The sequence below is a fragment of the Ambystoma mexicanum genome, chromosome 1q (genome assembly GCF_040938575.1).
Source record: "Ambystoma mexicanum isolate Mex_15411 chromosome 1q, UKY_AmexF1_1, whole genome shotgun sequence".
Lineage (NCBI taxonomy): Eukaryota > Metazoa > Chordata > Amphibia > Caudata > Ambystomatidae > Ambystoma > Ambystoma mexicanum.
Window position 1 is genome coordinate 1309554015 of NC_090922.1, and position 26292 is coordinate 1309580306.

General features: G+C 45.8%; 1 protein-coding gene across 1 annotated transcript in view; it reads right to left on the minus strand.

Moving 5' to 3' along the window:
- DMRTB1 (DMRT like family B with proline rich C-terminal 1) overlaps positions 1 to 26292 on the minus strand; it is a 274906-nt gene that overhangs the window by 247518 nt on the left and 1096 nt on the right. Inside the window, exon 2 of the mRNA XM_069642167.1 lies at positions 19439 to 19647. Within this exon, the coding sequence (XP_069498268.1) occupies positions 19439 to 19647 (209 nt within the window). The remainder of the gene's footprint in view (positions 1 to 19438; positions 19648 to 26292) is intronic.

A 26292-nucleotide genomic window follows, 5' to 3' on the forward strand; every position in this document is an offset into this window, starting at 1 on the left:
TTGGGAGTTGACGTTTCCAGGATTGGAGACAGGACAGCCGTCCCGATGGATTGATATTGGGCTTGTGGGTCTAGGGCCTACATGAAGTTGCCAAAGGATTGAGGTGGAGTATGCTCCTTGGTGCTCATTCATGTTCCAGCATGAGTGATTCCTCAGAGTGACCTGAACAATTTTCAAAAGCAGATGCCCATTTGAGAAAGAGAAGATTGCTTGACTTTCTTAATCGGGCCAGAAGAGAGAATTACTTCTCAGCCAAATCAAAAGAAGCAAAATGATGCCATACCTTATGAACACAGGTTTTTCAGCAAGACTGCTTCAATCTTTTATTTACTTATTTCATGTCTGGGATCCAAACCCCCCCCCTTCATGCACTTCCCTTCACTCTCAAACTTAGAGCATCGCCAGGTGCACTTTCCGGGCAGGCACCCCACGTATCATACCTTTCCTTCTGACACTACATTCACCTGAGAATGACCTATGCATGCGTCCACGTCACACATTCCCTTCATTTCCCAGCACTTGGATTCTTAGGCACAGACATCTATCTTCCGTGTATTCACAGGGATACACAGAATACTTATACTGTTCTCTTTGCCTTTTTGTGCGGTACCTCATCATACGGGACAGACAGATTTTTAAGACCACACTGGTTTGTACAGTTGTCCAGCTACAGCGGTCGTCCACCCATTTATACTCACGCTTCTCGCCGGCCCGGCCCAGGCCCTCGCACACGGGTAAAGAATCCTCCCTCGTCACCCTCGGAGGCTGTAGACAACTGGAACAGACAATCAATCACCCGTTTCCCGGGTTACAAGCTTTTTTGGCAATCAGCTTCGGCTCCGCCTTACGACACTCCCCCCGACCTCCGACCACACCATTGGTCTGACGCAGCTTACACACCCCTCGTCACTCGGTTTGATCTGAGCTTCCCATTGGACATCTTATTTCCTGGAGGCACCTTTCCCTCCACGTCGAGGCCTGACGCATAGTTTGGTTGCTCTGACAACCACCTCCTTGCCTCTACTTTACAGTTTTGGCTTGCACTCGTGCTGCCGGCGCCAGCGAGGACAGACATGCAGGGACGACTCTGCTCTCCCTCACTCTGTATGAATGCCATCTGACTTGACACATCCTGCTTACCCTACACAGGTAACCACGTGGGTTTCACTACACGGTTCTTTTATGGCCCCAGTTTGCCATAGAATTTTTATAACTCCTTCTCCCCTTGTTGCACTGTCTCGCCCTTTCGCACAGCCTCGTGCCCAGGGATCCCCATTCAGAGACGCACCGCCAGAGGCTGCTCGCAGGCGGACATCTGTCTATCTGGGTTCTGCTCCCCCAGATTTCCTGTCTTCTCTACGCCAGACAAGACACCCCTGTAGGTAACTAGTCATGTGCCTTTCATGCCTCCACATGCAGGATAACACTCATTACCTCTGATGCCTTCTTCTTTCTTTCCCCTTTTTTTTAAACCCAGGCATATTTTCGTTCTAGGTCTCAGCCGGTCCACCGGACCTATGATGAGAATCTATGAACATCACGAACTTCTTCAAAAAACTTTTTTTGTGATTCAAAATAAATAACCATCCTGACGCGTTCTACAAAGACATGTACCACAATAATAGTCTTCCAGAATCACTTTCACTTGATCGAAGATTTTGTGGTGAGTTTTAATTTGCCATTTCTTGTCCCTCTCTCTCCTCCCCCCCATGTGTGCCGCCGGACTGACAGGTCTGCACGGAGACCCTTGCATTGCGCTTCCGAAGGGGACCCAATACCATTATCTTTTTATGTTTTCGGGAGGGGTTAGTCCATTAGCACTATCTGAGGACTCCTCACTCCTATAAACATGTAGACTTGGTAATATGAGACACAAGGCAGACAAGACCAATGTCCTCTGCTCTGCCCATATTCTAGCATGACACTCTAGTCTGCGGATTTTTGATGTATAACTTGTTACCCTTCACCTATCTTTACAACTTTGTATAACACTTTCATATCCTATCTTTTTTTCTTCACTTAACTGGCTCTCCCCCTTTTCATAATTACAGGGTCCTGCTATTTATTGCCCTGATGAAGGCGGAGTATTCTCTTCAGATACGAAGATCATTATTCTTTTGAGTCTGTACCGCCGAAACGCATTGTTAACCAGAGGGGATATAAGGTCCATCACACAACACTGTGACATTCAGGATCCCTTCCTTTCAGCAACCACCAATTAAAGGACAAGGATACTTTTTCTACAAGCTCCTTTTTTGTCACTCTGTCTCCATTACTTCGTCCACCTGATGCGTAGGCAGACCCAATCCCAATATATAATAATTTTTGATTTTGGGATGTGTAAAAATATGTAAAAATAACTAATTTATTTGTTTCATCACAATTGCCCAACAATAAGGGGCACTTGTTTTTCCTATGATTTCCAAGTAAGGTCACAGTTTATCATTAATACAATTGTTTCTTCAATTCCATACTTCCACTTGTTAAGAGTTCATTTGTAAGCCAACTGTGACTAAGAACAAATGTATGTCAACTTTTTTCACTAAGTGTTCTTATTTCCTTAATGACTCTACACCTAATAATTGTATGTACCATTTATATCACTGATTTTATATGCTTTTATATGCTAGACCTCACTTATGTATGTTATTTCTGTTTCCTTGATATAAAGCTTTTACTTTGTAATTTCCATAATGTTTATGTCTCATTTTGAAGGAATGACTTTACTTTTTACCGCATGTAATATCTATGAATTATACTAGCTATAAAGGTTTTGGACCGGATGAATAATTCTAATTCATTTATATCCTATATGGGCCAACCTTTGATACACCAGGACCTTGTTTTGTTGAAAATGGGATCCAAACGATGGACAATGCTAAGTGGTTGCAGATTATGAGATGGGAGCTCCTGCAGACAATCAATACCACCATAAAGGGATTCAATGCTATCAAGGAAGAGCTGTGGGCCATACGGCTAATGACCCTGCAGAACAGATATTTCCTTACAGGATCACTACGATGGAAGGAGGAGTTTGCGCCAAAATCGGGCCTTTATGTTGAATAGTGCTACCTTCTCATGATGACGAGAATGGGACCTTGACAGAGCCCATAACGTTGTTAACAGACCTGCATAACAAGATAGAACATGAGACAGAGGACATTATGAATGGCAGTTGGTTTGCTTGCATATTCTCATGGATTCCAAAGTTGGAAGTCTGAGACTGTGCCATGTTTGACACCAGCAGTTATGCCAATACTGCAGTGAATATTTTGAAAAAAGGTATCCACTGAGGAAACCTATTGAATGTATCCCCGAAGAGACGACAATCTGAGGGAGGAACTCCCTGAAGGGATGTGAAAAGGAGCAAAAGAGAGAAGCTAGTGACGTCACAAGAGACAAGCATGACGCCCTGAGAATACTGGCTGAAGAGAATGCATGGACCTTGGACTGATGACAGAGTTATGAATCAAGTAAACTTTTGTATGCAGAAAGAAGATGTGCTACAGAAAATGCAACCATTCAATAATTGTACAGACGCTGAAACGCAAGTAGGCCAAGTCATCAAAGAAGCTGGTTATATGGAGTTAATAGACTGCAGACGAAGCCACCATTGTATAGGAGGTGGACATCAGTGTCATGAATTTAGTAAGCCCGGATCCATGTAGAGGAAAGGCCAAGAATTCTGTCCCAGCAAGTATAAGCTGAAATCGTGGAAGCACCTGGCAAAGCTGTCTGGCCTGGCATCAAAACAGAAGCAACCAAGGTCGGTTATCTATTCTTGAAAGCAGTGTACGTGCGAAGGAAGAATCATTCCTTATTAAGGGGCAAAGAAAGAACACTAAGAGTGCCAAGTTTGATTCATTTAAGACATTTAAATGCTGCAAAATAAACCAAATCATGGTCTCATGTCACGTGAGCCAAGGATGGAAATAGAGTTGAGCTTGGAGTCCTAGAACCGCGATAGTGAGTGCCTGTACACCCATATATTCCCACAGACAAGGATACTTTGCAAGGCCAAGTTCAAAGACAATCTTCATGGCAGAAGCAAAGGGTGATGAGAGATGTAGGGTTAATTGGGTGGGGACGTAAAGTCAAGTCCACCTCCTGGCACCTGGGTTGAGCTTAGGTGCTGCTAAGTGAACCGAATGTTCCAGACATAGCACGAGCGTGCCAACGAATTGAAGAGGGCCATGTAACTAAGGGCCTTATAGTTTGAAAACCAATGATAAACCATGTACTTAATAGTGTTGGAGATTACATGTTTTAGAGGTAGGCATAAGGTGTCCACCTGACAGTAGACAGCCAATCACAATCCTAGTCCCTATAAAAAGTATACTTAGATGGTCCCCTTGAACCAATTATAATTGCGTGTTAGATTTTTCTTAATTGCCCCGTAGCATGACATCACCTTCGACGTATTTTTTGCATAAAGTCACTGTTTAATGAGAAAATTGTCGAGAACTCTGCGAACGTCCGTTGATGTCTGTTGTAACCTCCCTGTTTTAGATAATTGTTAATAAAACAGCAACCTTTGCCATCTTCCTGAGTTTGTTTGATTATTTGGTTATTCTGTGAACCCATCCATTGCATGCACATTACTAAAGAACCATGAGTTCACCCCCTTTTCCCCTTTTTGAACACAACCTGCCAGGCACAAATCCCTTACAGCACCTAACTCAACGCCTCCAACCACACCGGCTCCACTCACCACCCACCCCCCAGCCACACCCCATCCCACCTCACAACCCCCCAATACTATCTGCGCCCCCGTGATGCCACCCATCACAAGGGCACCTCTCTTACCACCAGTCACCCAGAAGCTCACCATTACCTCATCCACCACTCCCACTGTTTCGCCCACTCCTCCATCTCCACCTGCAGACCTTCACACACCACTCATCCCACCGCCTCCTCACCCACCCATCTACAGATTAAATTTCCATGAGCCACCCCGCCCTCCGAAAATTCAGTTGCATTACTGTCTCGACTAATAACCTCATGCTCCCACGCATGCATACTCAGTACCATCCTGCTTTTACTGACTGCAAGACGGATGTCTGCAAAACCATGGGGGTCATTCCGAGTCCGGCGTTAAGGGAAAAACGAGGCCGGTAAAGGAATAACGACTTCCTTTACCGTTACGGTCTATTCTGACCTGCCACACCGTTATTTACACCACCGTAAACTACGATTGCGTAAATAGCGGACCAGTGTTGCGCGCCCGACACACCATCCCGTAAATAACGGGAAGGCGTAAACCATCTCCGATTCCAAGCAAAGCGAACACGGAAATAACGACCTCCACATGGGCGCAGAGTACCTTACCGCCATGGCGTTAATACCGGCATCGCGGGGAAGGTGTTAACAACCCTGATCAGTGTTTGGAAGAGGAACAGGTGCACCCAATCAGCACAGGTGGAGGCAATAGAGTCTGGCACAGCACAAAAGGAGCACACCCACACACCACACCCCCACCCACACCAAGATGATACCAATTGTAGCAGCATTCCTGGAGCTGGAGGCCCTGCTTGCAAGGCAGCAACTACGACAACAGCAACCACAGCAACCACCACAGAGGATACACAGGAGGAGAAGGAGGGTGAGACAGGGCCAGCATGCCCTACCAGTGCAGCCACCATTACCACGCCGGCAGCCCCCAATACCCCGCATCAGAGCCACCCCCCTCAACCTCACACCAGAGCAGATCCACACCCTGTACCGGCTTGACTGGGACACCATAACCACCATAGTGGCCCTGATACATACCGACATAGTGAGCCTCATAGAAATCAGCACTGCCATCCCCCCTCTACTAAAGGTAGTGTCCGTGCTCCACTTCCTTGCCACAGGCACCTACCAGCATACAGTGGGGCACATGCATGGCATTTCACAGCCAATATTTTCCCGGATACTCAACCAAGTGCTGGATGCCCTCCTCAAGCACAGAAGGGACTACATATGCCTCCCCCGGACTCCACAGGAGATATATGATACCAAAGCTGCCTTACATGCACTTGCAGGCATGCCAAATTGCATAGGTGCCCTCGACTGCACCCACGTAGAATTGGTGGTTCCCCATGCCATGAAGGTGCCGTATCGCAACCGCAAGCAATACCACTCCATCAACGTCCAGATGGTGTGCAATGCCAGTAAAGCCATCACACAATGCAATGCCCGGTACCCCGGATCAACTCATGACTCCTTGGTCCTGCGGAACTCAACACTACCACGCTACATGGGCCGACATGCCGGACAACGTACCTGGCTGCTTGGTGAGTAACTATAATGGGCCATGGCAGTGCATTGGGTCTCTGAGTAGGTTGCCAGCATACCCCATTGCGAAAGGGGGGGGGGGTGCATACTCCACCCGGGAGGGAAAGGGGGGGATGCATACTCCACCCGGGAGGGAAAGGGGGGGGATGCATACTCCACCCGGGAGGGAAAGGGGGGGATGCATACTCCACCCGGGAGCGCACTGTTTCTGCAGCCGATGTGGGCGATGTGGTTGGCAGGCTCCGTGTTGTCGTGCCTGCAGGACTTACAGGACTTCCTGCAGGGGAAGTGGGCACATGACAGACAGGTGTATCCGCTTCGCCTGTGAGCCCTGGGCCGTCACTCGACCCAGGGTCGCTATGGGCAACCTGGCTGTACGAGGGAGTGTCTGGGCTCTGTACATAGACATTGGGCTCCTCCACGTTGTCGATGGTGTTTGGTGATGTGCTGCCTGGCACATCGAGGATGCACATGGCAGCATTCTCCCCTGACGCACTCGATTCCTCATGGTGCAACGTGGGGCATGTGTCCCGCAGAACTGCAGGCATGTCCAGGGCCGCGGATGTGGGTTGTGTACCCTCCATGGGGGTTGCTGGGGCAGGTGGTGTGGCATGTGCCTTCTTCCTGCTTGCAGGTGTGTGCTGTCCCCTGCCTGTGCCCCGGGAGGTACTTGACCGGGGGCCTTCCTGGTCCTCACTTTCATGACCGGTGCCTGTGGGGGGCAAGAGAGAGACAGCATGAGCAATGATCTGGGGGTCAGAATTACTTCCAGACAATGGTATTACGATGGGATAGCAGCGTTTTGGTGACATTTGGGTGCTGAGTGGGACTGTGAGCTTTGCTTGGATGGGAAGAGCATACTGTTGGCAGGGTCACTCATGTTGGCGGAGTACTGTGGTGACTGACATTGACCAGCTTTTTGTGCGGCATGCCCAATATGGGTGTCAGCCTTGCACCTGACATCATCCTGGGTCCCAGTTGTTACGGAATCATTGGGGGGTGGGGGGTTTACCCATACATGATGTGACTGCTTGACCTGCCCTTGGCGATGACTTGCATTAGGGATGCATGTACTGTTTACACTCATGGCACTCACCTGCGTCAGCTGATGAAGGATCACCGCAATCCATATCGCCAACGCCTTCGATGGCTTCTGTGCCCATCATCTCTGCACATGTTTCCTCCCAGGGCATCATTTTTATGGGTGAGCCTGGGCCTCCTCCTGTCTCTAGGGCCAGATTGCGGTTTGCTGTGAGGATGGCCCGCATCCTCAGACGGAGGTCATCCCAGCGTTTGCGGCAATGCGTCGTGCTGCGGGGGGTGTTTCCGACAGCGCTCACCCTCTGCGAGACCAGCTCCCATATCTCCTTCTTCCTGAGGATGGTGGGCCTGCGCATGTCGCTGCTGAAAACAATCTCTGCATGTTCATGCAGAGTATCGACAAGTACCTGGAGCTCATCCTGGGAGAATTTCTCCTTCCTGATGCGCGCAGCACCCTTTTTTAATGCTTTTGGCATGATGCTGGTCTCTGGAGTCTATTTTGCCTATCACAATATGCCCACGAGTCCTGTATGGGGAGGATTGCAATGGATTGTGATTTTAAAGATGGCCGCCATGATGCTTCCCGTTCCTGTTCGATGACGTAATTTCCGTTTGCGGTTTTTACCGGTGCCCGTAATTTACGGTCATCGTTAATTACGGGCACCGCTATTTAAGCACTACGTGGAGGGCGATGGTGTTAGTTACGTCTCGGTTGTTGTCGGTAAGGGGTTTGACGCGCCCTTTACCGGTATGGCGCTAGGGGGTTTACCGGCATGGCGGAAAGCTCGTACCCGCGAGGTCGGAATATGGTGCTATTTACGCCCTGCTACCAACGCGGATACGGTATTTCCGCCATGCCGGTAAAGTCAGTGATTTAACGCGAACCTCGGAATGAGGCCCCATGACTTACCCCCAGTCCAGGACTACCAGGCCCAGGACTACCAGGCCCATTATCAGGCCTAACATAAGTAGACTTGCCAAACCGCCTCTTAAATCCCTCACAGACCACAACACTAAGCTTGCACTCAAACACCACACTTCACCTAAACAAACTAATACTTCACTAGACTCCACACGCCGCACCCCTACCACTAATACAGAACATGGGGGGATAATAATACCATACCTAAGGAAAACTCGCCTCTCCTGTCTCAGAACAAGAATGCAACCACGCACAACCCACTTCAGGCTCACTCAGATTAGCTAGGCTCTCTTCTCGCACACATCCATGTCACCACCCCATCGCCTGCACATCTCCCCCATGCGCACCGTGGGATCACCCTTGCCACATCTGCCCCCACCGGAAACAAACTGTGATTCCCCAAATACACCAACAGCTCAGGACGCATCACCCGCTCAACCAGGCACCTCAACACCTCGTCCACCTCTCACAGAGACCCCCAGTTACCCACCAGAAACTAAAGAATGCCTCAAATGCGCATTAACCCCCGCTCCTTAGGAGCCCATCCTATAGATATCCACGACTTGATACTAGAACATCAGATAGACATCCTAGCTAGTACAGAATCCTGCATACATCCAGCCTCAGGTTCTTCCCTCGCGATCGCTATCCCACCCAACTAGACCATCCTCAGGGCGGATCGCCAGGATGCCATAGGCGGTGGAGTCGCACTTATAACAAAAACATCTATACAAATTAGACCTTGTCTCATCGCCCCTGTGCCAGGATATGAAATCCTACTCATGAAGCTTACCACTAACCCCAAAACATCTTACAGTCTCCTTTTAATCTATCGCCAACCTAACAACTCTAACCGACCAGACCTTGACATGCTATTGCTTATTACTCCCCTATTGAAGACACTCACAAAATTCATCATCCTAGGTGATATCAACCTTGGCTTCAACGACAAGACGGATGTTACAGCCACTGCACTTGCATCAGCCCTTCATGAGATGCAGTTCACTCAACTCATCGACACACGCACTCACAACAAGGGAAGAAACCTTGACTGGATTCTCACAACTAACGTTACCAACATAGAATCTATCTCCGAAGTTCCTTGGTCAGACCACTTCCTGATTCATTTAAACCTCCATACCACTAACTCGCAGGTAACATCTTCTTTTATGCTTTACCCAATTTCAGTCCGTAATACCCACACTCACAGCTGACAGCCTCAACCCTCTACTCACACCTGCTCTCATGAAACACGACCACTCCAATACCAAACTTGACAGCATTTCCACCCTCTATCACACTTGCCTACAATCCACACTAGATACACTGGCTCCTCTTGCCTCTAAAATACCCCGAAAAACCCAAACGAGCCAACCCTTGGTTCAATGAAGAACTCCCGATCTTACGCTGCAATAAAAGGGCTCTAGAACACTTACACAAAAATAACCCTTATATTACCACTGTCAATGCCCTAGTCTTAGCCACCAAAACCTACAAATCTGCAGTGGCCTCACAGAACGCAAACTCCTACAATTCTCGTATTACTAATGCAGAGTTCAAGAATCACCCATCCCTACCGCAGCCCCCACTCAAGTTGGCAAATCTTGGTGTACTTCCATCCAGAATGCTCTTGTACACAAAATTCACACCCTTCAACAGAAAATAAAGACTAAAAGAGACACCCTGGCGATCAAACGCACTTCCTCAAACACAACCAACCCTAACCCTCTAGCTAGCTATCCCCAATTCAAATTCAACAAAGTCACCCAAGAACAGGTACTGGCAACTATCACTGCCCTTAAACCATCAAACTGTAACAGTGACACCTGCCCTGCTCGTCTGGTGAAACTCTGCGCACCCACCCTAGCGCCCATCATTACAGACTTTATCAATGCCTCCTTCTCCTCCAATTTAGTCCCCACCACTATCAAATCAGCCTGCATAACCCCCTACTCAAAAAACCTACCCTCGACCTTGCTACCCCTACCAACTACCGGCCCATCACCACTGTTCCCTTTCTGTTGAAGAAAATAGATCGAGTAGCCTACACACAAATACAATTCTTCTTGGAAAGTAACCACCTTCTTGGCGCTAGGCAATCAGACTTCCGCCCCAAGCATAGCACCGCAACGGCACTACTTGACATAGAAATCCACATGGATAGCATCCGAGGCTCCGGCAACTTAAGTATCCTCTTACTACTTGACCTCTCTGCCGCCTTTGATTTAGTGGACCATGATAAGCTCTGCCAATCCCTCAGCCAAAACTTCCACTTCTTCCCAAAAGCCACACTTTGGATTAAATCATTCCTTTCCGAACGCACCACTGGAGTCTTCATTGGTGAAGAGCCTGCTGACCCCATATCTGCACCTCTTGGGTTCCCCCAAGGCTCTTGCATCTCCCCAACACCTTATAATACATACACAAATCCACTCTTCACTGCATTGGACTCCCTTGGCATCATTTAAACAAACTTTGCTGGTGACACTCAAATCCTGATCCCTGTCATAGGTGACCATAAACATGGCACCACCATTATCAACAAGATTTACACCACCATCCAAAACTGGATGGTCACACATAGTTTATTTATGCCTCAATGATGAAAAAACAGAACTTCTCATTGTGGGCTCCCCTGCCCGTCTTAAATCCTTAGACAACTACTCCGCCATAAATATTGATGGCACATCTATCCCAGTCCTGAAACAGGTAAAAACGCTAAGCGTTTACCTCGGAGCTGATGTTTCAATGACCAGGCACATAAAGCCCTATCTTTCTCCACAGCCTACACTGCAAAACTCATTACTCTTAGCAGACAACTCCTGTCTCCCCAGAATTGCTTGGTCAGAGCACAAGCTCTGATCCTCTCAAAATTGGACTATTGCAATATTCTCTTACTGGGCACCACAACCTCAAATCTCTCCAAACTACAACTACTTCAGAACAAAGCACTACTTGCTGCTTTTGGACTAAAACAGAGCGAGCACATCTCGCTCACCAGACGTGAGGCGCACTGGCTTCCCATAAAAGCGAGGATTCTCTTCAAGACGCTCACCATTGCCCACAAGTGTATTCAGAAGGATGCCCCGATAGACCTCAATGACAGTATGACCCTTTAATCTCTGCCACGGACCTTATGATCTAGTATCAGCACGTCTGTGAACATTCCACGTTACAAGAGTGAAAGGGCAGGAGGCTCTCGCTTCCCTGTGGCCGCACCTACGCTTTGGAACACTCTGCCTGCACATATCAGAAAACGAACAATCCTACCAGCATTTCAAGAAACTGGGCAAAACATGGCTCTTAGATAAGTATGATTGATGTCTCTGCATCCGCTCACAAGTGTTGTATTTGTAATGTTTTTATCTTTTGTCCTTGCAACCAAATCTTGTAACAAGTAAAACGTATGCAACTAACGCTGTCATACGCATGAGTTTGGACATTAAACAAATGTAAAAAATAATACATAAATAAATATTGACCTGGTCCTACCGTCCATACCGTCCTCCCCTGTGACCTACACCTGCCCACCGGCCACTCCGGTCAACCACGTTCTTCCAGCCTCAGACACCAGGGGAAACACTGCCATGTCTCATCAAGTCACCTGCCTCATTTTCAATGCCCATTCTGTGGCCAAAAACAGACACAGCATCTTTGACCTCCTTACCTCCGACAACCCTGATCTCATTTTCATCACTGAAACTTGGTTCTCGTATGATTTCAAAGCAATCGCACACAAAGCATTCCCTCTGATTACTCACTCATCTCCCACAACAGACCTTCCAGAGGAGGCAGAGTTGCCATCCTCCACAAACCCCACATTTCCATCTCACTCAATGAAACCCAGCCCTGCACAGCTAACTGCGAATCCCTTCTGGTCAAACTCTGTCTGCTGCCCACTCTCTCACACAGTTTCCTACTTGTCTACAGGCCACCTGAATCTGACAGACTTTTCACCAACAACCTCTGCGACTCAGTAACAACTACACTAGTTAACCACCCAGCACTCACCCTACTGGGGGACTTTAATATCTTGTTTGACTTGCCCAACAACTCCATAATTCAACCCCTGTTCGACAGTCTAGAGGTACTCAACCTTACCCAGTATACCACAGGAACCACCCACAATGCAGGCCACACCCTTGATGCGATTTTCAGATCCTCGTACCTTGTTTTGGCATTCACCCCTAAATCCATCATCTGGAAAGACCATTCAGCCATGTACACTGCCTACACCTCCCAAGGCTCCCCTGTCCCTCCATGTGACTTCAAATGCCGGAACATGGTCAAGGTACTACCTGACCTGGCAGAAGCCCTGCTACGCACCGTCCCGGCACTCCCGGCCACAAAATGACCCATACCCATCGAGGCCTTTGACTCCTGGCTCAACAACTCCCTCCGGCCTCTCATCCCCTACAGCTCTGCTCCCTCTCCCAAAGGTACAAGCCCAAGTGGTTCACCCCCCCAGTGGTTCAAAAGCCAAAAACACACCCGTAAGCGTAAATGGCGAGCCTCTAGAACCCCTCTAAGCAAGTCAGTGTTCGCCCAACACCACCGGAACTACAAATCCAAAAAGCCCAAAAAGCCCATTACAATAAAAGAATCCTGAGCTGCCGCCGCAGCAGCAAAGGGCTCCACAGTATTATCACGGAATTGCGAATCACTTCCACAATACAGCCCCACAGAGGACAGCCATCCTCAATGCCAAACTTTCCAACCTCACCCGCTCTTCAAGAACCCAAGAATCCACCATCGTCCCCTCCGAAACCCTTTCTTTCTGCTCCTTCAACCCTATGGTGAACGAGGAATGTGTTTAACTGCTATCCAGCCGCCGACCCTACGGCTCACCCCTTAATCCCTCTACTGTCTCTCTCCTCAAAGAAATCTTCACCTCCAGGAGAACTGGCGAGGTCCATACTTAATGACTCCCTCACCTCCGGGATCTTCCCAGAACCCTTCAAAATCGTGCATGTCAAACCCCTTCTAAGGAAAGCATCCCTCAACCCTCTCATCCAATCAATTATATGCCAATCTCCATTACCTGATTCATGGCAAAGCTCATCGACTGCTCTGCATACTCTCAGCTCAACCGGTTAGTGGAATCCAACAACCTCCTAGACCCTGTGCAATCAGGCATCCGTCCACTCAATGGAACAGAAACCACACTGATCTCGATCTGGGATGACCTCAAAGTCTCTGCGGACTCTGAGGATGGGCACCACTCGTTCTTCTTGACCTCTCGCAAGCGTGTGACACCATTAAATACGCGATCCTCCTTGGCAGACAACACTCTCTAGGAATCCGAGATTCGGCAAATGTATTACCTCATTCCTCAGTAACAGACAGCAAATCGCTTTCCTCCCTCCTTTCATCTCCACTGCATGCCCAGTGAAAACTGGAGTACCCCAAGTCGCTGCCTCTCACCTCTTCCCTTCAACCTTTACATGACCCTTCTGCCAGGGATTATCCACTCTCACAACCTCACCTGCTATAACTATGTCGAAGACACACACATCATCCTGAGATTTCCATAATCGAGCTCTGATCCTCGCCCTGACCTAGCGATGTGTCTCAAAGGCATTGACTTATGTATGACAAGTAACCATCTCCTTCTGAACCCAGGGAAAATGGAGAGGATTGTGTGCGGCAACACAGCTCTGTTCCCGCAACCGTCCCCATGGCCAACCTCCCGCGGTTTTCCCCCTACCTTCACCACCGTAAAAATCCTTGGCTGCAATATGGACTCCGACCTAACCCTGTCTCACCACATCAATAATGTATCCAAATCCTGCCACTACCACCTTAGGATTCTGAAACGCATCTTTCTTTACCACACCTACCATAATAGGCTAGCTGCAATTATGTCCATTGTCATGTGCAGACTTGACTATGCGAAATCCATCTACCTGGGTGCACCAGCCTCCCAACTAAACAAACTCCAAATAGTCCATAACGCGGCTGCCAGACTGCTTCTTGCACTGTGACCAAGGGATCACATCTCACCCGCTCTCCATACCCTACACTGGCTCCCAATAGGACAAAGGGCCACCTTCAAAATCCTGTGCATTACTCACCGAGCGGTGAACAAAGCCGGCCCCATATACCCACAAGAAAAGATTATGCCTTACCGCCCAACCCGCACCCTAAAATCAAGCACGGCCCTCCTCCTCGTGGTTCCTGCCTCCAATTCAGTCAGGATTGGAGGGTCCTCCTACTCAACCTGGGCGCCAACACTGTGGAACGCACTGCCTCCCCCCATTTGAAACAGCCAAGACTACATGGCTTTCCGGAAAGCACTCAAACCCTGGCTCTTTCCACAAATCATGTAAGGGACCGCTTTGGCCCACTCGACCCATCACAACTAGCCAGAATTGGCTGGAACCGCATCAACAGTCCGGACACAGAAGGCAGCTCAAGTGATCAGTCTATTTCAACGCTAGGAAGCTGCTGGCTCGGAAACAATGGCCTAGCTGCTCCGTGCACCAATAAGCTGAGCGTGTCACCCAGTGCTCCAGATAAGATTTTGAGGTGCTAGTATTTTACTCCCTATTTTTAAACTTTGAGAGTAAATGTGATTTCAAGAGAGTAAAAATGACTTTTCACATTTACAAGAGAGTAAAATGTATGTGACATCCAGCCGACGTGGCAAAATCTGTATGGAAATCATTACCATGCGGCAAGTTTCTGAATTCTGACAGAATACAACTTTCATTATTTCTCTATGGTCTGGCCATTTGATCTCTTCTGTATATATTTAAATGTGGAAAACACAAAAACCTAGCCAATTACATAGTAAAGCAAACATGATTGTATTGTTTGTTTTGAGGTTCCATAGCAGAATTGTCTTTTGATGTTTAACGAAAGTCCTCATTTCCTTGAGCTATTACTACCTAATGGTATGTCAATGTTATGAAACAACAGTACAGAGAGGCAAGGACTCCATGCTTATTTCTATACCTAATTTCATGGTCAAATTGTTATTTATACAGGGCTTTTGGCAAAGCGTTGTACATAGAACATATATCACAATTATCACCAAACCGAATTTGGTATTCCTTTATGGATCTCGAAAGGATGAAAGACTGAATTGGCCTTTTGGGGATTCTAACCTGCAACCTACAAATCCCGCACAGATTGCAGCAACAAGCACTCAACCAGCTGAGTTATCTTATTGGCTAACATCCTTCGAGGTCCGTAAACTGAGTATCAACTGAGGTATAATAATCACAGTGCCTAGATGTTGGACGAACCATGTATGAAGCACTACATACAGTCAAATACCTATCTGGATTATCACAGGTACAGGTTTTGCTGAGTTTCTATTTCAATTACAAATGTAACTTTCATTTGTTTGTTTTTGAACAGCGCTTGCACTTCCTGGAGCATCAGGTTTTGGTTGTTTTAATTGTAGTCTTGAAGATTTGAGAGGCTATAACACTCGTGAATGGTGTTGTAATGACAATCACTCACCCTTGAGCAAAGACTCAGACCAATTATTGTAATGGACCCCATTGACTGCAAGGCCGAATGGATGGAAACTAGACCGTGAATACTCATCATTTGACACACTATTTATAATAAGCGTGTAAATTAAATTATAAGTGTAAAAATGATCGGCCTCTGTATGATTATGCACACAGCACAGGAACTCTGAAAAATACAATTGTGCAATACTGGTTTGCTTTCACTGCAAAAAAACATTATTTGTTACAAAAGATGCATTCTCAATTGCAACATATTTTTCCATCTTATTAATTATACAATCCTCAAATGCTAGGAAAATAAATATGCACAGTGCTTCTGTTTGCTCCATGAGCATCTACACACAACACAGCAGAAGCTGAATGGAAAGAAACCATTCCCTTTATCACAGTGTGTTGTTTCTTTTTTTGAAAGGCTTCAGAGAAATACATTCTTTTTGAGAGGCTTTTTTCCATGGCTTGCAATTACATCCATGTAGATAAAAAAAAATCAAAATAAGCGTTCTGGTTTCTGTCAAGTAACCTGACCTTTGCACTGCCCTTTGCTCATAACTTGGGTATAAATGTACGCAGGAAAATAATAAAGCTGTCATATTGGCACAATTTTCATGTGTAAAAAGGCCTAGTACGACCCTTATCTGGAGGCCAGGTGCAACCCCATCCCACGCTACAACCTTGATGCCCACAACTCCAAACCCGAGACATAACAACATTTACGCACTTATGATATGACTGAGCTCGCTCATTGTCCTTGACCGGACATGCACCACACTCTAAGAACAGGAGATGTTTAGCTCTATCTATCAGGAAACTAATAACCTGTCTCCAAACTCAAGCCCTAACAACACTTATGTTCTTCAGCATGACTGAGCTAAACTATTATCTTCCTCCAAGTATGCACTGCATTATCAGTCCAGGAGACATGTCTTTCTCTCATTCTTACTTATCTGCAAATGAATGCGCAGAACTACAAACCCAGAGTGTTATAGCACCTATGTTTAAAAAATATGATTGGGCGCGGTCTTGTTAACATGTGTCAATCTTACTTATCTGGGAATTAATGCACAGAACTACAATCCCAGAGCCTAATAGCACTTATGTTTGTCAGATGATGATGTCATCCACCGGGTACACAAGGTGGTCTCTGATCAAGTCAGGTTTACCCAGATCTGCCTAGGAATTGATGCTACGAACTCCTTCACCCAGGGCACACAATAAACTATGTTTGATTGTACTTGCTCTTTGTCACTTACAGATATGCAGTCTAACCCAGCTGCATAACAATGTTAGTCAGATACACCACTAGCATCACAGCCTGATCTGGTGCTTGACTTTCGGGATCACTGAGTACCATTCTTCTTACCTAGGATATACTCGTATGTCCGGTAGACCAGAACTGAAGTAAATGCACAGAGATTATGTCATCCTATAAGCAATCTACAGTCCCTGAAAGACACAGGGATGACCATAGCAGCTGATGCTGGTCCGCGAGTCCACTGAACTCTAGTCATCGAATCTAGCTAGTATTCGTAAGTCTGATAGAATAGAACAAAACTAGATGTAACTGCACAACAAGAAGATATCATCCATTAAACAATGGCAGACACAACAAAACACAGGGATGACCACAGACCTGCAATTCGCTTATCCTGATTAAGATCACGAATAAGGTAACACAATCACCAAATACATGCCAAGCAGGGAAGATGGAATCATCCAAATTAACAGAGTTAAAACGACCGAATGGGAGATTTGGCCGAATTTCGGCCGTTCGAAAATACAGAACGGCCAAAAAGTTCAACCAAGTCCCCCATTTGGTGGCGGGTGCTGCAAGGGTGTACCCTGCACCCTTGCTCACTATATTGTATGTGGGGGTTGCGGAGGGTACCCCCGCAGGCAATCACAAAAAAAAAGAAAAATAGAAGGAAAGGACTCTGCTGCGCCGGTTCCTGATCACAGAAGTGAAAGGAAACAGGCGTTGCAGGGACATAGCGAGTTGGTAGCAAGGTATGTAGGGATGTGGGGGTTTGGTGGGGGTGTGGGTGGTGTCCAAGTCAGAAATAATCTTCAGTCTTTTCTCCCTCGAACATTTCCATCTCTGGTTTTCAACCCTGATCAGGGAAAACAACCTCTAGCCTGGTAATTAGAACAAACTCAGCATGGGCAGAAAATTTGACTCGGAGAACCAATGCTCCGATCCTCTAGAATAGATACGGTCAGCTCAGCGGACACTGGAAGGGAATCAGGAATAGGGGTATCCCACCAATCCGCACAGACACTCACACAAACCAAAATGCGCACTCTCTCCTCTACACCAACAAACAATAGAATGCAACTATACCCCTCTATCAAATTGGCCTAGATGCACACATAATATCATACATAAACTCCACCACTTCCAGAATGCTGACTATGAGGCCAACAGCTTTGCTGCACACAATCTACTGATCTTACATAACCACTGCACCATGCCTAGCTTTAGAATGCAGCTACTGATTTCCCAAACCACACTGGCTGCACACATACTGAGTACATCCAGGCCCTACTCTCACCACTGACCTGGACTATAGCCCCAAGGCCGTTCAACCAACAGCACTTTGGAATCATACCAATGGTGTATAAGGTGCTATATAAATACACAATAACTTGACAGGACATCAGGGAACCAGTGACAGAAGATTGCAGAGGCATTGGAGAGTGTGGTGTTTTCATTCCCCATATCCTACCCACTTACCAAACACTGCTATTTTTGATAGAACGAGGGACGGGGCAAGGAAGGTGATTCCCAGGAGATGTTACAGACACTAAGATCGAAATTAAGGGCAGCTGGGAGCTATTTAGCTCTTGCTTGTAGCCTAGAAGAGCCTGGTTCCCTTTATACCAACCGCTACTAAAAGCTACTTTTGGCTCCCCATGACAACGGGTGCCGAACCAACTCACCTATATAAATGAAACTCTGTGCGCTCTGTTGACTCTATATATAAACATTAGGACACATTAGAATACATCTATACAACATTTAAAGCATAAGGGGTTATAAATAATGGACAATAATTGCATGTTTGCAACTTATGGGGAAGTTAGATTTGTATAACGCTGTGTGCTAGCTCCTTGTTCCCCAGTGGCAGCTCCTGGTCACTGTTTAATGCTGCATACCTAAGAGCTGCTTTTAGCTCCTGTTTACCCAATCCTAATCTCGAACCCTGCAGACAGGGGAAGTCAGAATTGCTGTGTCCCTTACTTGATGCACTCAGGAGATCTTGCAGGGTGAGTAGAGTGTAGGAAAGGTTGACACAAAAAGCAGTAATTAGTGCAATCCAGAACAGGAAGGAAAATGCAAGTTAAATCTCTATCTGTACACAAATGCACAAAGCTCACCTACAATATGTTGCCATGAAGACACCACAAGCATCACCTCTGAGCCAGAACTAAAAAAGAAAACTTAGAAGAGTACGCTGCCAGGCAGGGAATGTTGCTTCTAGCAACATTTTGTCTTGCACATGTATGTTGTCAGCACGAACACAGTTTGGTTTTCAGCGGCTTTGTGAAGCAATTTCCGGCTGTGATACTAGGCCCCAAACGTTCCCAAGGGTAGGGAACAGGAGAGAGCCAAGACAAGAAATAATTATAGGCTGTAATAACCTCGGACATATTTGCAGTAACGTCAGTTAAAACTAGCATTTTTGCTTTAGAAAAAATATATTCCTCAATGACTTACAGGTCCTTGGTTGCTACGCATAGGTCTCCCCCCTCTCGACAATGGAAACCCTGGAGGGGTGGTTGCTCCTCTAAAGCCTTGTTGATTGACAGCAAACCCAACAGGGAAGGGATAATGGTACATGCCAGAGTAACCAGTGTACAATTTGTGATGCTCTCGTTCCAGGTAGTCTGTGTTGAACAAACATTCTTGATGTAGACCGGGGTGACCTGTTTAAAAACATTAATGCAGGGGAAAATGTCACAGTAAATTAAAACAGCATTTCTAAAAGATGTTTGCACTGTGGTTCATAAATCAATGCACAGCCACAAAATAGTTCCCTACAAAATGAACATTAATATCATAATACATGTTAACTCATACATTTACCAAAAATTTACATTTGAATTTTAAGTTAATGTGAAGTTCAAAAATGTTGTATCATACCCTTCACAATATCTTGAAATGTCTACTTTGAAGTGTGGCACTCATTTTGTTTTAGAATTTGTGATTCTTGCTTTGTTCCAAAATTATACTCAGCAATATTTATTCAACTTTTAAAATCAAATGTGCTACAAAAGCAAACAGATATTTTAACCTGCTTGTATGTACCTATATGATAACACACACCCAACTCATGAGCGGATATCGAAAAATGAGATGGGTGCAAGGAGAGAACATCGGATATGGGAGAGCTAGCATTGCTAGATAAACCGTTTTTATTTCAGGTTTTTCTACATGTAAAAACACGTTTTGAATAAAATAGCAAATGACACACAGGAAATGGTAAGTGAGGATTTTGGGTAAAATCAATGGGCCACTACCGCTTGAGACAAACAAGCCAGCATACGTCTTAAGGTGATTCATGGGTTTAAAAAATGTGGCATGTGGGTAATGTGGCTGTCCCGCCTATATTTCACAGCCGGCATGAACCAAAGGACGTACGGTTGCAGATTTGTCTGAAACAGATCATTGATTACATAATCTCCTTCCAAAGTTGTATTAACGCAATGGCCCATGACACTATAGTATGCCTGGACGAAGTCAGGTAGAGCTATTGTATTACGAAAAAGAAAAGAAAACAAAGCAGCAGAAAAGGGTTCTGGCAAGACGCAAAAGTCACATGATGCCTGAAGGTTCAGATGTTATCATTGGTTATTCATTGTGTCTCCGTCCATGAAAGAGTACCTACGGCAAGGTGGGAAAACAAAAATCTCTAGCCATTATACTCCACAGTGGCAGGCCATGTTGTACTGCTATCGCGGAATGAGCCAGCGCTTCTGCAACCATTCCATTCAAGCCACTAAGCCCACTCTCTGGCCTTCAATGCATTGAAGCTTGAGTGGGTGAGCAGGCTTATGGGAGCACTAAAATGTTCACTATTTCATCTGTGGTTTCCAATTTTCCATGACCCAGGTGTAGTATGGTGCATGTGTAATATGAGAGAGGAAGAGTGAGAATTCTATCCGTACATGGAATTGTCTCTTTAGACCCTGCCCAGTGCATCATAGATATTTACAACTATTTGCCATTATAAATAAATTGAAGGTAAGGATTGCTAGAAGAATTTGTACAGCTGTTATAATATAACAGCTTCACACAAAGACATGAAATCCTTTTGCGATCATGCTAACAGGAACTGCAGAAAAGAGCTGACTGCACTGTTCTAAGAGGCTCCTGCGGTCAGTTGGGCTATCCAAGCCCCTGGGACTAGGGACCAGGAAACCACGTTTGTTAGTGGAAAATGAGCGCTTCTGACACCTCCCAATTCAATTTTTGAAAGTGCCCCTACCTTCCACCTTGCAGAAAGCCCAACTAGTCCAACAGGTGTGTCTCTAGATGTTAATAGATATGGCTCAATCAAGTGCAATCACTTGCCTGTTTTGTCAAATTCAGGAAATAAAATGAGCATCTATCTCGGAATCAGTATCTGCTAGTTTGTCAGTTTATGAGTTGCAATAAATTAAAGTTCATGTCTACCAAGCTCTACGAGTAAACTGCCATTAGACATGGCCAAAATAAAAACACTGCATCTTCCACCATACTGCACTGCTGCAAGACATTGTATCAGAAACTGTACTCGCTACTACATCCCCAACAGTGTATAGTGTTGGTCCAATGGAGGACATTTTTCCCATAGGCATGAAAAATGTCGATCTTCTGGGGGGTGGCTGCCTGCAGGGTGGAGTCACAGGTGATGGGGTTTGGGGTGGGGTATCCCATGTGGAGGAAGCTGCCTACAGGGTGGGATAATGGGGGGAGGGGGCTGCCTGCAGGGTGGGATCATGGGTGATGGGGGCTGGGGTATCCCATGTGGAGGGGGCTGCCTGCAAGGTTGTGTCACGGGTGATGGGGTATCCCATGGGAAGGGAACTGCCCAGGGGTGTGGGTCTCCCATCTGGAGGGGGCTGCATGCCACGGATTGTGAAGTGCAGATGCACAATTTGGCTGGGGTGCGGCTGGGGATTGTGAGGCGTTGGGGTGCTATTTGGCAGGTGTAGGGGCTGGCATTGCATGGGAGGGCATGCGTTTTGTAAGAGGTGCGCCCAGGGTTCGTGGGGTGCTTTCGTGCGATTACGCTGGGATGCGGCAGGGGATCGCAAGGTGTTTTGTGCGATTACGCTGTGGTGCGGCCGCGGATTGCGAGGTGTTTTTGCGCGATTACGCTAGGGTGCGGCCGGGGATTGCAAAGTGAGTGTTTTCGCGTGATTATGCTGGGGTGCGGCCGGGGATTGCGAGGTGTTTTTGCGCAATAACGTTGGGGTGCGGCAGGGGATTGTGAGGAGTTTTCGCACAATGACGCAGGGGTGCGACCGGGGATTGTGAGGTGTTGTCACGCAATTTGGCTGGTGGAGGGGAAGGCCTTGCATGGAAGGGCATGCGTTTTCTATGGGGTGCACACAGGGATTGCGGGGTGTTTCCGCGCGATTTCGCTTGGAGCGCTGTATGCTGGGCCAGGGATGGCACAGAGGCTTGCGCTGTGTTAGGCATTTGACTTTCTTTTTGGTGTGTGTGGAGGCGTTTTGGGGGCGTAATTCGCACAGCTTGCTGTTGCTTGTGCGACCGCTACTGCTCCTGTGGGAATCCATGAAAACGCGTGCCGCGCAAGGATTTCTCTGCGCCACGGCTTGCGCAGACTCCTTCTCGGCGTGCAGCTTTGCGCCTTTTCTGCGCCTGTTTCTATGAATCGGGCCCTAAGCATCAGGGTGCATTTGTAAATATTTGAATTGACACTGCTCCACGAAGTGTGGCTATATAATTGGCCAATGCGTTTTGGTTGAGGCAGAGAGTGCCCTTTAGTTCGCACAAGGAAATTCCTACACACTGTAACAGTCTGGCAACTACCTTCATTATGGGTTGGCGACTTTTAGGCCAAAGTCTGATTGCAAAGTCACAAAGCCATGAATCACACAGGATTTGTCCAAAAGGAGCACATTCCTTCTTCGGGTATCTCGATCGGCATGAAGACAGAAAGCACACCGCATGTGTCACACTGTGTAGCTGAATTAAATTTTACCAAAGAAACGGTTCCTCATTTTCGGAATAGAGGCTCGTGATGTATCAAAGAAATACCTTTCTTTTGAAAGTTTCACTTCTGGTTTTACAATAAAGTTCTACAGTCACCAGCAGAGACGCCACAAAGAAAATACCTCTGCCTACACGTTGGCCACCTGGAATTGATACAAAAACTGGAGTAGCCGTTTGACAAGACACACGCATCATCATAAGAGAGACAGAATAAGACTGGCCTGGCTTTCCAACTTCACGTGTCATTCCGCTTCTGTTTGCAGAAAAACAATCGCAGCGATAAAGACATTCTGATGTATAACGCAACGCAAGATCCTTTAGAGCCTCTCCAGAGACAGCGCTGATACATTTTAAATCGATATACAAATATTTCAAGCCAAGGTCTTCCAGCATATTGGTAGGGGACACCGATAAATGGAAAAAATAATGGGTGATGATGGATCCTGTTGAACTCAGCACCACAATCCAAGAGGAGAGGTGAAGAAATGGGCCAACGAATCGTCCGATTCCAGTAACAGAGGAAACATTGAACCAAGAGAAGCTCCCTTTGTCCCTGCAATCGCTGCTAGGCATCCTTAACAATAGCTTGTGATCAACCATATCTAAGGCCACAGAGAGGTCCAGCATGACCAAAAGAGAAGCCCCCTCACCTACCTAAGCCACACTACCATTCCACACCGCGATTAAATGTGCTGCTACAACCATGTCTGAAACGAAAACCTGACTGAAACATCAAGATTGGAAACTTGTTCGGTGTGGGACTGAAGCTGATTTACTAACACTTTCTTTAAGACTCTAGTCAGCCGGGGTAACTCAACAATGGGTAGAAAGTTATTTAACATAAAAGGATCTAGTGTGGTGTTTTTTAAGACAACAGTATAGCGTGATTAATGCTGCGTGTCAGAGCTGTTAAAGACACTGCATACAAGTACCATTCAATAACATTCATTTAAATGGTAAAGCCTTGCTCAGATCATCCTGAAAATCGTAAATTTGTAATGAAAAGTAAGGAAAATATCTCTTGAAGTAAAAAGGGGTGCAGGAACAACCCTCGCATGACGTCAGTAATTTGGCACTCGTTTTTATATAGTGTTTTTGTAATGTGCTACATCCATGACAAAACCTTCTTCCCCTGGATGGCGGTGCTGGGGGCAAGGGCATGCATTGGAGTTTGGTACATGAAAATGCAAAGCGGGAGTATGGAAACAAGGGAAGAGGGTAAATCACTATCCTACCTAAAATGCAGATCCCGGATGGCAAAATAATTATTTTACCAACATTCATTATAATATATATTAGAGCTGTAAAAGGAAGAAAAACATCATGTAACAAGCTTTTTGTAGTAAGAAGAACCCAGGGGTTAACAAGTAGCAATTAAGTTGGGAAAGTTAGCTACTAAAAACCTGTAGAAATGGGGAGTTTATTTGGGTTTTTTCGGCACTTAAGATAGTCCAGCTCCAGTCTCTGTTTTAAGGGTCATTTATTCACGAGTTCAAAGCCTCAATTATCAAACTTTTTGTGCCTTTTTTTAGTCGTAACAGATGAAGGAACAGTATTTTCAAGTGGCTGATCGCAGGAGTTTTTCTGAGGTGTATTTTTGGATAGATATTTGGAACCTCTAAAACACATTGCTTTTCGGGTGATAACGTTGAAATGTTGCTCAATTAGTAACCAATTAGGGATCAAAAAGTGCTCATGATATGGAAATGTCTTTTTAAACCTAAGACGAGGGTTGTTAAGTTTGGAATTCATTATCATGTGGCAATTTCTTTATAACGCTGAGGTGCTTGATGTTTCAAAATGTGATTTTGAATATGAATGATCAAACGCATGTATTTGCAGTCCAGTGAGGCATTATGTTTCGATTATGAGCAGTTGTACAAAGCAACTTTTAACCAGAGTCACACGAATTAGCTCTGGCTACTAGTTTAGAGAAAACCTTTCAATGTTTTCCTAAAAGGGAAGTGATAGGGATTTCTCTTAATTCAAGTGGAAGGCCATTCGATTCTGGAGCACCTAGATAGCAGAAAGCCCTTGCACGAGTATTTAGATTCTTAATCTATGGGATCTCAATCTCTAAAGAGGCCTGAAGAGCAAAAGGTATGGCCAAGTATATAAGCAGAGAACCGATCAGAAATGAAAGTGGGTGTCTTGTCAGAAATAGAGCTATGGACTGCAGGAAGTGTTTTAAAAAATAAATGGATGTGGTTGTAGACAAGTGAATGCATGTCTCTTAGTATTTTGACCGCAACTGGTTGAACTCTGTTCTAACTATCGCAAACTTTGGAAGACCAAAACCGACACCATTACCGTCACGTTTTAGGATGACTAAAGTCAGTGTGGCCGTTATTTCTACCTAGGTACTTATACAGACACCTTATAATCCTCAACTGATGACATGTTTGAACCACTTGCGTAATTTTAGATTTGAAAGATAGCTTTTCACTCTAAAATTATGTACACATTTCTAACTTGGCCGTGTGTCCGCAGGCTTGTCCTAGCAACTCAGGACCAGTAGTTGGAAGTACATTTTTGAAAAAAAAATCCAAGCGATTATATAAGTTTCATTTGGCTTGAGTTTTAACAAATTAAGGGCCTGATTCACAGAACGTTTTCCAATGGGATTGCGCCAATATACAGTGAATCAGGCTCTAAGTGTCATCCATTGCTCATTCTTGTTTTTTCCTAGTTTTACTTTATATACATAATAAATCGGTATTTTCGGATTCACCGTGTTTATTTCTCCATGTTTTCACATAGATCCGTTTCCACCACCCAGGAGGGAGAGGGCAAGAGTTTGGACGACACTGTTCTGCACTCTGATACTTGGCTGAAGACTACCTTAAGGACGACAAAAGAATGAGAAGATCACTTTGGGCTTTTGGTGTCAGTGTATTAAAGAACAAGTGTACAGTGAATATAACGTATTTAACGTGGTTTGCAGACACTGACAACAAAATTAAAATAACATTTTAGATAAATAGGGAACAGAAAGACTAAAATTCAAATGTATGGTTTCATTAAAAAATGTCGTGGTGCTGAAAAACATTACAAAAATGAATTTGAGTACTTATAGGTGTAAAGTGACACTTCCTCGAACTACACAACAAAATCTACGACGATTCCGATTTTGAGAAAGGGTCAGCGAGCTACAACATTTTCAAAATGTTGTTTTTTTCGTACCGAACTTAAGACATGTCGGTTCAAATTGTCAGCCTCAAATGCCACAAATGCCATTTCTGAAAGGCCTGTTCATTTTGCTCACCTCAGACACATTGAAACACAGCTTTACAGTTTACAACTCGAAAACAATGTGCCGATTCCCTGTGAACGTCGCATGGGGGTGT